Source organism: Lissotriton helveticus, chromosome 10 (genome assembly GCF_964261635.1).
Source record: "Lissotriton helveticus chromosome 10, aLisHel1.1, whole genome shotgun sequence".
NCBI classification, from domain to species: domain Eukaryota; kingdom Metazoa; phylum Chordata; class Amphibia; order Caudata; family Salamandridae; genus Lissotriton; species Lissotriton helveticus.
In genome coordinates this window covers 1003338120-1003352697 of record NC_136071.1, presented here as the reverse complement: position 1 = coordinate 1003352697, position 14578 = coordinate 1003338120, and the positions used below count along the sequence as shown (strand labels likewise).

The following is a 14578-nucleotide window of genomic DNA, read 5'->3' as shown; positions in this document are numbered from 1 at the left end:
TGTGATGCTCGCCAGAGGCGTTTGCATCTTTGACTTTGACGAGCGGAATCCCCGTGCTGTTCCTGTGACCAGGGGCTTCTGTCTCTTAATCTGCTGCTCTGATCGGTCTCTGACCTTTTATACACACAAGCGGCATGCACCGTCTTCCCGCCATTTACCCACTATGATGGACATTTCACTCAAGGGACCCCTGCGCACTTCGGCGCGATTGCATAGTAACACACACTTGGTCGCTGGAACTAGTTGAAGCGCAAATGCAGTGACTCATTCATCAGCCCTAAAAACAATCGTGAGCGTTGGGAGGCTGGGCAGATGTGCCTTCTTCCCAAATATACCAGGGGCTTCTGTCTCTTACTCTGCTGCTCTGATCGGTCTCTGACCTTTTATACACACAAGCGGCATGTGCGCTCGCATGGAAGCCCCGTCCGTTTGGCCCCGCCCACACACTCGAGGAAGCCCCTCCCCCAAATCCGCCGATCCGCATAATCCGCGGATTTTGCGGATCCACGATCCGTGAATCCGCAAATTCGTGAATCGTGGATCCGCAAAATCCGCCCATACTTAGAGTTAAGGCATATTCAAACACCCACTATGCACACACATGATCTAAAATAGATATCCGAAAGAAGGCAATTCCTTCCCGCACTAAGCACACCTGTCATCTGAGAGAGAGGTCTGAAAGGAGAGTCCAGTACCTCTCCACAACCTACAAATCACACCCATCATTACAGACAGAGGTCTCACCAGAGAGGCCAGTCCCTTCACAAACCCTACTAAACACACACATCAGCTAAGACACAGGTCAGATAGGAGAGGGCACTCCCTCCTCTCACCCTACTGTGCTCACCCATCATCTGAGAGAGATGTCTGAAAGGAGAGGCCAGTTTCTTCACACATCCTACTACGCAAACCTTTTATCTGAGAGAGAGGTAAAAAAAGTAGAGGGCACTCCCTCCGCACACCATACTACGCACACCAGTCTTCCGAGAGAGAGAGGTATGAAAGGATGGGGCAGTCCCTCCCCACACCCTACTATGCACACCCAACACCTGAGAGAAATATGTGAAAGAAGAGGTCAGTCCATTCCCACACCTACTATGCACTCCCATTGTTACAGAGAGAGGTCTTGGCAAAGAGGACAATCCTATTACACACACCCGCCATCTGAGAGAGGGGTCTGAAAGGAGAGCCCAGTACCTCCTCACACCCTACTATGTGCACCTATCATCTGAAAGAGTTCTGAAAGGAGAGCCCAGTATCTCCCCACACTCTACCTCGCACACTTATCATTACATAATGACGACTCAGCAGAGAGCCCAGTCCCTCCATACACCCTACTACGCACACCCGTCATTTGAAAGAGAGGTCTGAAAGGAGAACCCTATCCCTCCCCACACCTTACTATCCATACCCATCATTTTAGAGAAGGGTCTCAGCGGAGAAGCCTGTCCTTTTACACACCCTACTACGGTAATCCAACATCTGGGAGAGAAGTGTCAGGAAACAGACCAGTCTCTCCTACACACTACTATGTATACTGGTCACCATGAAAAGAAGTGGCAGCATAGAGGCCAGTCTCTCCTTACACCATACAAACACTTCAGTTATAGCCTGGAAAGCTGTGAGTAGAGAGTCCACTTTCTTACTATATGCTCGTATTGGGATCTATAAGGTATTAGTGCTGTAATGAAAGAAAGTGTGAAATTCGTTCCTCCCAAAACTTCGCAACCATGCGAGACTGTGACACTCTCACAAGACTCAGAGAAATATACGGGTGGAGGCAGGCATTTGTGTGCTTCCGCGAGAGTCATTTACAAGCAACTGTAGGTGAAGGTTGCTATGGGGGCCTGATATGATCCCGCAATCCTTTCGCGAGAGTAATAACACCTAAAAAAAAATTGATGGTGACATATCTTCATATAAGAGTTACAATAACTGAGCAAATAAACAATCTCCATTTAATGTTTATCTGATTAATACTCACACGCATTTTAAGATTTTGCAAACTGTTAACAATTTACGGTTTTGTTACAATAAAAAAGAAGCATTCTTTTACTAAAATAATACCTGAACGCAACATATATTATAAGGTCATTCTACCATACATGCAGCCACAAAAATAATCAATTTACTTTAAAAAAAACTAGATATTAATGGAAAAAAAGGTTAAAGTAACATTATAGTTAGGTACATATCTCAGTGACAATTTTAATGTTTTAAACTAAGAATAAAAACACAGAAATTCAGCAGGTGTAGTTTGCAGCACTAACTATAACTTGTGATGCACCATGCACTGCTTATGACTTCACATATGACATCACTCATAACATGTTCTATGACATAATTGATGACATCACTGATATAGAGAGAAATGTGTTGGAATTGGGTCTCATATTCTGCCCCACAGCTAATTTTAACTACACACAATGCAGAATTGATCTTTTCCTGTTTTGTCGCAAACTAAAACTTATGAAGTTAAACAAAATGCATAAATTGCCTGACAAGGGAATGTGTCATTCATACAGATACAGGAGCAGACAATTTCTGCATTGACGACATTACTCAGTTGGCATCTATATATGGAATGGACACCAACAGGGGATGCAGTTACCACCAAGCTACGAGACACTCACAGGGTTCCCTTGCACATGAGCATGAGTTATGAGAGAACTTAGAAAATGGTGGGGACAATGACAAGGCTATCGGGACATTCTCCTGGAGATGGGCTTTGTAACTGACACCACATCTGTAAGTGGTTTTAAACCCAAAAGCCGAACCAATCCCAACACACCTCATGATACCATTGATTCTTTCCAGGAAACTAGACCATGGAACTAAGAAAATTAAGAGATGTAAGGTATTCGGAAGAACACAAATTGACCATAGACCAACAGAAGGCAATAACTACATTGGCAGGTGACAAAATCATTGTGATCACACCATCTGACAAAGAGGGGGAAGATTGTCATTTTAGACATTGAACAATATTGTGGGGGAGGCGCACAGACAGATGGGTGATAAGAAGTGCTATGTGACAATCAACCAGTCTGTAAACAAAAGATCTATTGTTGAGTATTTTAACCTATTGAAAATGTGATTGGATGTGGGTATCATTGACAATGTTGAGTTTAGTTTCTTAAAGTTTGACTATCCAAGAACACTCACAATATACTTCTTACACAAAGTACACAGGCACCCCACACAACCCCAGGAAGACATATAGTCTCAGTCAATGGGGGCTTGCCCAAAACTACAGTCATGTACCTCAATCACTTCCTAGCCCCACATGTGTCAGCAAAACCATCCTACTGCAGGGACACCACAAACATCCCCACCAAGATCCACAGATTTCACAAAGAGAGCATATATCTAATGATGATGCTTGATATTTACTCCCTATACACCTGCATGCAAGAGATTTATGCATACGTCTCATTTTTGAGGGGCTGCTCAATGAAGCTGCTTAACCACACCCTAATGCTCATTAAAATGATGTCCTTTTGCTTGAATCAAAATATCTGTTTCTTTGATGGCATCTGGTACTGCCTGGTGTCCGGTACTGCAATGGGCACCTGCTTTGTCTCCTGCTTTACAAACGTATTCCTGGGCTGGTGGGAGAAGAAGGTGGTCTGGACGGAGGAGCACGAGGAATACACTTCCCACATTGTTATGTGTATAAGATACATTAACAACCTGTTAGTCATATAGGCTCGTGATGAAAGACTAGCCATGGAATTTGTCTACATCCTACAAGTAAACAACCTCAATCTAAACGTCAGTAACAAGACCAGCAACACCAGCTTAGAGTACCTAGATATCCGTCTCACAATAAGAGAAGGGCAAATCATGACCAGACTTTTCAAGAATGAAACACCTGGCAAAAGCAGTACAACCACAATGGCTTGACCATTACTGGGAAAATGTAATGAAAAGAGGACTGCTGTCTGTTCTGAAAGCAGTTGCAGACAATAATATATCTGATGTTATACCATGCCTAAAAGTGAATGTTGCAGCTCAACATTGCTCTTATATGCAGGGCTACTGGAATTATGCAGCAGGAGAGGGCCAAATTATGCAGCAGGTTTGAGCAAATTACGTGGCACATTGGTTTATAATACTATTTCATTATTTTGTACACAGTCTGGGTATTGAGTACACCTCATTAGTGCTAGTTTAATACCCAAATATAGCAATAAGCAACAGCAGTCAACCTTTGCAAAAGGTCTTCCATTTCACAGTAATATGCACCACTGCAGTTTTAGTAACGTTTGAACCATTTGAGCAAAAAACTAAACATTTTTTTGCTAAATTCAGCAGATTATGCAGCATACAATTGATTGTGTGGCAAATGCGGCAAATCTATAATTATGCGAAAATCGTGCAGCTGCACAATCGCATAATTCCAGTGGCCCTCTTTGTATCTAGTCACCAGCACTTTCAAATATCAATATCAGAGTTGTGACATACTAATACGGACTAGACTTGATCCTACCTCATGCATCTTCGATGATTCTACACTTTGTGTCTCTTTACCTCACTCTTTCAAGGTCTTTTTCATCCCAGCATTCACCATCTACCAATGTTTTCTTACCTTTTAGTTTCTCCTTTCCCCCTTTCTTCCTTTTTCTCTCTTGCTCAGGGTTAAAATCTGACGATGAGACAATTATTCCTGCTCCCAATTTTGAGATAGATTCACAGCACCTGCAAAAAGCAGCACAATTTAACCACCCCTGACCTCCAATAGTGCCCATATCAAGGGTAGGTGAAGACAAAATGATGTATGGTGCCTTATGCCCAAATTCGCTGCTGCTGTCTAAAGGATTTTGATTAGTACTGAATAGGTTCCAACAGTAAGGACAACAACCTTTTACAAAGCCCTCAATAAGGGATGAAAGCATTTGTGTTAAAACAGTCCCCTCAAATCTTCAAGAAGCAATTCTCTTGTGCTGCCTCATTCTTAAGATCAACCAGAAGAAAATAGCAAATAAATCAAGGAGGACAGCTACTCTCTTACAGCAATCCTGATGGTAAGAAACACTTTGAAGTTTCAATATTTTCATATTTCTATACTTATTTATAATTTTTCTGAAAAAAACAAAGGTTACAAGGATGTTATAGTTAGATTCAGATTTTAAATGCACGTAGCCATCAAAATTCAGCAGTAATAGTTATACTTATCTCAGGAAACTATAACTCACGCCCTCGCCATGCACTGCTAATTATCCCACATATGACATCTTCTATGACATCAATGATCATATCACTGTAACATTTGCAATAAAATTATTGTGCATGGTGGGGGAGCGGGCGTTAATTGCAGGACATTGGTGTTAAAGGGGGTCACCGGGGACTATAGCACTGTTTGGGCCGCCCTGCATGGCCTAAGTAAACTATTGACAGCAGGCCTGCCATGACAGACTGCAAGAGCAGTACAACTTGCTCGAACTTGACTTTGCCTCACTGTGTGTAACAAAGTAAATGCACTATTTTTAATATATGCCAGTCACACCTAAGGAAGGCCCCTTAAGTCTAGAAGGCAGGTTGAATTATATTAAAGGTGTGGAAATGTTAGTGCAAGCTTATATGTCCTATAGTGGCTTTCCCCAGTAAAGGCTTCTATAAGTGATAGACAGTCCATAGGATAACATTGGCTGGCACATGAGCAACCTCGAGGTGTCCGGGACTGTCCGGGACTATTTGGTGAACACAGTCAGGGACTTGGGCAAGGACTGGGAACTGGTTAGAAAAATGTACACCGAAAGAGGAGTACATCACTGTCCAGGATCATACAAGAAGTCAGAGGAGAAAAGAGATCCAAAGGGAAAGCCTGACCGAAGGAACAAGATGGCTAAGTCTCAGAAAGGAAAGGCACTCACAAGTCAATTTAGCATTCAGAATAACTACACCCAGGACGAATGTGCAAGATATATATATGAAACAACATTAACAATAAAGGGGTGTGTGGGGTAAAGCACTCAGGAGTTCCTCGCGGTAAGACTGAAGCTCAGTAAGTTTCTTACCCACAGTTGCTGTTACAGATACTGACTGCAAATACCCACATGTAGGATATGCATGCAAAGGCAGGGTCTGTGGAGCTTAAACCTATAGTGATGTTATAAATATAACTCAAAGACAATACTCACAGTGAACAAAAAACACCACCTAGGTAGTCAGCTGTGCCCACGGATCCTGGCAATCAAACAGGAACATGCAAGGCAGTAACAGCAAGGGGGTAGAACTAAAGACAAGCACAATAGACAAGGAGCTGGCAAGGAGGAGTACTTAACAGGAAAGGAAGGAAATTACAGGGCACACTTAGAAAGACAGCAAACTAGAACTGGAACCAAGGAAATGGGAAGAAAGGCAGGAACTGGAAAGGGATGTACAGAAGGAGAGGCTACAAGCGTATACTAGAATAGTGCAGGTTAAGGATTCAAGAAAAACAAAGTAGCATAGAAGGCAGTGCTGGGGCAGGAACAAGAATTGAGCTAAAGTGCAGGAGTCTAGGTAGCACTGCTGGCAGTGCTGGTTCAGGAACAGGGAATTACTATAGCTAAGGAGTCAAGGTAGCACTGCAGGCAGTGCTAGTACAGGAATAGGGAATCACTAAAGCTTTAGGAGTCAAAGTAGCACTGCAGGCAGTGCTAGTTCAGGAACAGGGAATTAGCTACAGCTCAGGAAACAAGGAGTCAAGTGAGTACTGCAAGCAATGCAAATCAGGAACAAGCAATAGCTGAAGCCCAGGAACAGGAGCAAAGAATAACTAAGAATAACTATAGCACAACAGGCAGTGCTAATTCAGGTACAAGGAATAGATATAGCTCAGGAACTCAGGAAACAAGGTAGCATTGCAAGCAGTGATAATTCAGGAGAAGGCAAACTGCTGCAGTTCAGGAGCAAGGAATACTAAGGCTCAGGGGTCAAGGTAGCACTGCAGGCAGTGCTAATCCAGAAGAAGGTAAACAGCAGAAGGTCAGGAACAAGGTATAACTAAAGCTCAGGTAACAAGAAAAGCAAAAGCTCAGGGAGCACTGAAAACAAGGATCGGTCTCACCGGTACACAGCTACAATGACAGCGCTTACTACCCCTGACGAGGCGTCAAAACGCTTTTTCGTCGAGTGGCACTCTACTCCGGAACCCATAGAGATTAGTGTTGAATTAGTATAGTGAAACATGCAAGTACATTATAGGTGGTGGATAGGTTAGTCAGTTATTTGGATTTGGAATGATAGCAGAACGATAGAGGAGGAAAAAAGGTTTGTATTTATATAGCGCTTGTTACCCCTGATGGGGTGTTGAAGCACGCTACTCCGGATGCCCATAAAGGATTAGTGGTGAATTAGTATGGTAAAATATGAAAGTAATCTCAGTGGTGGATATTAGTCAGTTAAGCACTTGTTACCCCTGATGGGGTGTTGAAGCACGCCACTCCGGAACCCATAAAGGATTAGTGGTGAATTAGTATAGTTGAATATGGAATTTGAGAAGTGAACATATTAGTCTGTTAATTTTGATTCAAAAGGATAGTGGGGGGATGAAAGAGTGAATGATTTTTTTTTTTAGGTCTTAGCAGTAGGAGGAGGCTTTTGGATGAGTATAAAGGAGTTTTGGAGGGGAGGAGTCAGAGGGTAGAGTTTAGAAAGGTTTGTTTTGGGGATAGGTATAGTAGAAAGAGGTGTCAGATGATACAAGGAGGGGTAGAGTAGGAGAGGGTCAAGAAAGGGTTATTTTGGGGATAATAGTAGTGGCATGGGGTTTGGGATAAATGAGAGTGGATCAAGAGGATATGTTGATAGATGTATAGGCTGAGAAATGGGGTAGTGCATTGGAAATGCTAAATTAGAAGAAAGTGATAAATATATACAAACTTAAGGTACTTAAGTACCTTAAGTTTGTGGATGTGGATGGTGGGGCTGGGTATTGCTAAATGGGAAAATGGGCAGCATTTCTGGGCCTGGTCAGTCTCGAACAGGCTCAAACAGGCAACTGCCCTTGTCCTCTCTGCCCTTAACAGGCTCAAACAGGCAACTGCCCTTATCCTCTCTGCCCTTAACAGGCTCAAACAGGCAGCTGCCCTTGTCCTCTCTGCCCTTAGCCTCAACGTCCGGGCTGAGGCGCCCTAACCTTGGCCTTTTTTATAGCCCTAGTAATCAGGTGACCCCTTCAGCCAATGGGAACCCTAGCCCTAACACTATCCAATCAAAACACTAGCCCTAAAATCTAGAACCAATAGGAGACCAGGACCTTACAGCCAATCTTAGCCCTAGTCCAAGCACCCAATCAGTTCAAAAACCCTGATCTCTACGTCCAATAAAGGCCCTAGCCCTACCAGTAGTCCCAAAACAAGTCCATGCAACTAATGGCACAGGTAGCCCTAGTCCCTACTTCCAATAGAAAGCCTAACCCTACTCTAAGTCCCACACCTAGTCCAGCAACCAATCACGCCAGAAGCCCTAATCGCTACTTCCAATTAAAGATCTAACCCTAGCCCTAGTCTCACCCTACTCCCTACAACGAATAACATAGGAAGCCCTAGTCCCTATTTCCAATAGATATCCTAACCCTAGCCCTAGTCACAACCCTACAATGATTGAATCACAGACCCAGAAACCAATCAGAACCCTCAAATACCCAACCAATGAGGACATTAACCCTAATCCAATAGAAACACCAGATATAACCACCAATCAGTGTAGACATGTACCAACCACTAGCAGGCCATATAAGGTCCCAGCGACCTGAGACAAGGTTTGCTGGCCAGGGATTTGGAAGCTGCTTCTCCTGTTCAGAATCTCCTAGGAGACAGACAGGCTCAATCCACACTTTGGACTTCAGCAGGTAAGGGCCTCACTAACTTGAAATCTAACAATTCTGTTTGAATAACATTTTACTCCCCCTGCTGGCCAAAAAACGAAGTGCACAGGCCCTAGTAAAACACAGTTTAAACAGCTCACAGAAGCACCCTCTGATGTAGAAAATCCCTGTTGCTGGAGGGGGGGGGAGGCAGGGGGGCTGGTTTCACTGGCTTGTGAACACAAAATGGTAGTGCACTGTTTTAACATACAGGTTTTAGCACAGAGCAAAGGAGAAATTTGGAGGGAAAACAGAATTGTCACAAAGGAAAGGTTGGACTGCAAATCCCACAATTCAACACGCTAAATGCAGGCAATCATGGGTAGGGAAAACCACAAGTTTAAAACACAACACAGGTGATAAAATATGCAATTACAGGCAGCCTAAAACAACAATTTTTAACTGTAACAACCACAGGCAAGAACAGTAAACACAGAAACTGAAAATCGTTTTTTAAACAACTTTTTGTCTTGGGCCTGCAGGGGTGGAGGCAAAGCAGAGAGCAGGCAATTCTGGGTAATGGAGTTTCAGGCATGAGTAGGCTGGCTTCAAGTATAAGCAGGCTGGCTTTCACAAAACCCGGCATGGATTGGGAATGGATGACAGTTCCCAATAAGTGTCCAAATGGCTGGAAGTCAGGATATGCATGCTGGGGAGGGTCTGGAAGCTTTGTAGGGGTGGGCGGAATTTGCGGAATTGCATTACACAAATCTCCACGAAAAGGAAACAGAAATTCTGCGAACACGCGGAATTGCTTGTTCGCGATGCTTTTTTCCTGTTCACAATTGTTGTTTGCGTGCTCGAGGGAAAATATTTCGCGAACACGCAGAATTTTGCAAAGTCACAGAACGCAGAATTTTGGGCATTTTGCGTTCTCCGCGGAACGTGAAATTACCCAAATTCCGCAAATTCCGCAAGCGGAACAGAATTTACCGCCCAGGCATACTTATTAGAAGACTGGAAAGTCCCACTATGTGGCCCCCTAGTGGTGGGTACGAGACCACAGGGAGCGAATCGTGACACAAGGTTGGCAGTTCCATTATGGTACCGCCTAAGTCTGTTATGTTTGGTATGAAACAAGGCAACTCATCACCACTGATACGATTCTCATTTAGAGAACAATGTGGCTTGCACCCAGGTGGGTACTTTAGAGGTTGCTCACCTAGTTGCCCCAGCCTTTCTTGTGCTCTGCTTGCCAGCGCCAGCTGCAGCAGCCAAGACAGGAATCTGTTCCCCTTGACAGGCGGTGTGAACTCTCTCCCAGGAGTCAGAAACAATGGCCTGGATGGGAAGGAGGTCACACCTCCCTCCCTGACAGGATGGCTGGTGAAGAGGCATAGCAAAGTGGTGCGTTTCAAAGGCTGCACCGCCTGTGATATGCAATCAGGCTGTCTCCCAAAGGAGGAAACTGCCCTACTCCTACCCCCAGGCATATTTGCACCCGGGCAAGCAGGAAAAGTAGGTATTCGGGAGGTGTACACCCCCAGAAAGCTAGCCACACCTCTAAGGTGGGCTACCTGGTCTGAACTCTGCCATTATTAACCCCTTCAGCGCTAATGACAAAGCCAGCTCGTCATGGGCATTACCTGCGCTACGCGGATGACGAGCTGGCTTTGTCATAAACAAGCCATTTTTAAAATTCCAGCGCACAGCGGGAAAATGCGGTAGCGCGGTAGGGGTTAAAAGTGGTAGAAAAAGAGTTCTGGGTAGAAAAGGTGACCTACACCCCCAGATGTTGTCACCTCATGGACGGATTAGCCGCTGGGGCTAGTAGCCTATTGGTCACTTGCACCCAGACCCCCAACACCCCTAAATCTGGGATGTATGGTCTATCCCCGACACCAGGACCTCTGTTCTGTTCCGACTTGCAACAGTTGACACAAGAATAGACCAGAGTCTGCAACAACAGGAGCTTCACAAAGCAAAGGCATGATACACTGCACCTGTGGCAACCTTCATGGAACTGCACAACTGTGACTTGCTCTGGACCAAAGTTCGGTTCTCCCAGACAAAGAGACCCCTTTGAGAGCCAAAAGCATCACCAGACTCACCTGGACTAGTTGCACTAGCCCCTTGCACACTGAAGGTAAAACCAACTTACTGGAACAAAATAATTACTGGCCATCGGTCCCTCCTAGGGATCGCACAGAAGTAGATGATTCAGTGCATTGTGGCAAATGCAGTCATGACCTCCAGGAAGTTTCAGGCAGCTGCCATGTGCCCCCAGACCTCCGGGCATCTAAAAAATGTTCTGCTGAGCTTACTGCTGCCAAGGCTTGTCGCTCACCAGTCCAGCAATCAACCCCTTTGCTCGCAGCTGCGCCTCAAGTGTGCTTCATCAGACATCAGCAGTGGGTTTGTTGTTGACTTTTTGCATGCTATTACCCACCAGCACTGTGTAAGTAGTAAAACCAGCTCTCCTACGGCCCTCGCATCAGCACCAAGGACAGCCAGAGCAACTCTGCACCTGGGCTTCTTGAGCCAGATAAAATCAAACTGACTGTTGTGGCTTGGTCCTGGGACCTAGCAAAACACAGAAGATAATGGACAGAATGTTACACAATGGCAAAACATTCACCCCCAGTCACAGATCTGGGTTTAATCCATTCTTATTTTGCTCACCAAGCCACCCCAGTTCAGACATGGCCATATGCAAATCAGTCTTGACTCTGTGCCTCATGGGAACAGTCCAGCCCGAACTGCCGAGCCATATCTTCCCTGGACCGGAATCAAGCATCCTAGGACCGGTTTCTGGCTATCAGCCGTCTTCAGCCAGGATAGCTTGACTCCAGTGGCTTAGTGACGCACGTCTGGGCATACCCTTCCCACATAGGGTGAATAGCAAAACACACAAGATGAAGGACCGAATGTTGCACAATGGCAAAACATTCACCCCCAGTCACAAATATGGGTTTAATCCATTGTTATTTTGCTCACCAAGCCACCCCAGTTCAGACATGGCCATATGCAAATCAGTCTTGACCCTGTGCCTCATGGGAACAGTCCAGCCCGAACTGCCAAGCCATGTCTTCCCTGGACCGGAATCAAGCATCCTAGGATTGGGTTCTGGCTATCAGCCGTCTTCAGCCAGTATAGCCAGATTTTAAGATGAGGCATCCCATCTTGAATGCACAGCGTTCGACTACAGGGAGCCAATGTAACTTCTTCATTAGGGGGGTGACATGTTGCCAAATCAGCTGACAATAGATTAATCTGCACTAGTTGCAGTCTTCTTGATAGATATGCTGGTAGGCCAAAGTAGAGTGAATTAGCATAGTCAATATGAGAGATAACTAAGGTTAAAACAACCTGAATAAGGGCTTCAGGAGTGAGAAATCTGCTGCTCTTTCTGATCTTCTGGAGCTGAAAAAAAACAAGTAGAAGCCACCGTCCCAATCTGGGATTTCATGGACAGATCGCAGTCAACTGTGATGCAAAGGCTTTTAGCAGTACTTGAGGGTAGGGGTTGATTTTCCCAACTCAACCGGCCAAAAGTTTGAATTCTAAGGGCCCCCTAAGATCAGTTCCGTTTTGTGTGGAGTCAATTTTAGGGGATTGCTGTTCATCCAATTTCTCATATGTTGCATGGTTGTTTGAAAATTAGTGATGGAGGCAGCTGACTTATCGATGGTAAAGATCAATTGAAGATCGTCTGTGTAGTTGAAGGTCCATACCTTCCTTTCACCTAAGGATTGAATTAATCGAACCAAGTGCAGATTGAAAACTTGCAGAGACAGGGAAGACCCCTGCTACACACCACATGACAATTTGACTTTGGAGGTAGTGAATTAGGAGATATGTACAGATTGAAAGTGGTCATCTAGAAAAGATGTGAGCCACTTGAGGGCCAGACCCTGGATCCCTGTGACCCTTACTCGGTCCACCAGAAGCTCATGGTCAACTGTGTCAAAGGCAGCAGAGAGGTCAAGAAGTACCAGGGCCTGAGTGGTGCCATATTCTGCTTCTTTCCTTAGTTCATTTAGTACAGTCAGGATAACTGCATCTGTTGAATGAGAAGGTCGAAAGCCCACCTGATGCAGGTCGAGGAATTGAGAAGTAGAGACAATTAGCAACATATGCTTCTAAAACCTTGGCTAAAAAGGAAAGCAAAGAAATGGGACGGTAGTTCCTGAGGGCCAGAGGGTCTGCCCCTGTTTTCTTACTGATTGGAACTATTTCTGCTTCTTTAAAAGCTTTAGGAACCACACCCTGAGTAAGAGAATTATTCAATAATGAGAGAGGAGGATCGGGACAAGTGAGAAAAGCTTCCCTCAAGATGTGCAGGGGAAAACAGTCCACCGGAGATCCAGATCTGACTTTCATATAGAAGGTTCAGAAAAGCTTCTCTGCTGATAATGGGGAACTGAGGCAAAGAGTGAGAATTCCTGAGCGCAGCTAGCTGGGCTTCAGGAGGGGAGTTGATGGGTATATTGGTCTTAATGGTGATGATTTTGTCAATGAAAAAAGGTATTCAGTGAGTCACATAGTACCTGGGTAGGGGCAGGTTTGACCATGACTCTGTCCGAATTATATAGCTCAGCAACAATTGCAAATATTTCTTTGGATTTGTTTGTGTAACTCAACATTTTGTTGGAAAAATAAGTGGCCTTGGTTTGTAAAATAGAACTTTCATACTGTGTGAGTTGCTTGGTAGTTGCTAAGAGCATTCAAGTTGAATGGACACGGAGCAAATGAAGCTTTGTTTTTTCTTGTTTAAATATGTTTTTGTTTTTTACATTAGGTTCATAAGAGTATATTCAAGATGTACATTGTCTACAAGAGGCCCTCATTTCCGCAGTCCATTCGCGGACATACATTACATGAGAGAAAAGCAGCCAGCCTGTATGTGTTTTAGTTGCAATGCAACATCAATCTAGAAGTTCCTGTTACTAGGATGTGAACCCTACAAATCTGTTTTGTTGCTGCAATATTACAAATTAGAACATGCAGTATCCGCAAGAAAGTATTCACTTGCAAGACCGGTTCACAGTCATGTACATATTCAAACGGCTGAAGATCAATCCTGAGAAGACGGAGGTTTTGGTGGTGTCAACTGGCACATCTCCTTGGGGAGATTTGTTTTGGCCAAAAGAACTTGGGCCCACTCCTATACCAAAGCCCAATGTAAAAAGTCTGAGTATAAAGATCGACAAGGATTTGTCAATGACTACCCAGATTTCTGGTGTTGTGGGCACCTGTACTGGCCTAATTAGGCAACTGCGTCGCCTAGTCCCTTTACTATCCGAATCTACGCTTCGGACAGTGGTTTCGGCCACTATTTTATCAAGATTGGACTACGGTAATGTCCTGTACTTGGGTCTACCAAAGAACTTGATCCAAAGATTGCAGGTCGTTTTGAACGACGCTACACGCCTAATCTTTAAACTTCCGAGAAGTGCCCATGCTTCCCCTCTGTTGTCTAAACTTCACTGGCTTCCTATGAAGCAGAGGATAGAATTCAAGAGCCTGTGCATTGCACACAAGGCAATTCATGGACGTGCACCGGGCTATATTAAGGATTGTCTAAAGCCCTACAATCCGAAACGTATCCTAAGATCATCTGACGCTTCACTGTTGACCTGCCCTCGTTTTAATCTAGTTACAAAAGGAGGTAGGTCCTTTTCCATACTTACCCCAGTGCTATGGAATAAGTTACCAGTGTCTTTGCGTAAAGAGTTGAATCTTCTCTGTTTCAGGAAACAGTTGAAAACGATTCTGTTTAGA

At 44.5% G+C, this 14578-nt stretch overlaps 1 protein-coding gene across 1 annotated transcript in view; it reads left to right on the top strand.

Moving 5' to 3' along the window:
- Window positions 1–14578, top strand: part of HDAC9 (histone deacetylase 9) — a 2824806-nt gene that overhangs the window by 683388 nt on the left and 2126840 nt on the right. Inside the window, exon 12 of the mRNA XM_078663676.1 lies at window positions 5980–5991. Coding sequence (XP_078519802.1) covers window positions 5980–5991 — 12 coding nt within the window. The remainder of the gene's footprint in view (window positions 1–5979; window positions 5992–14578) is intronic.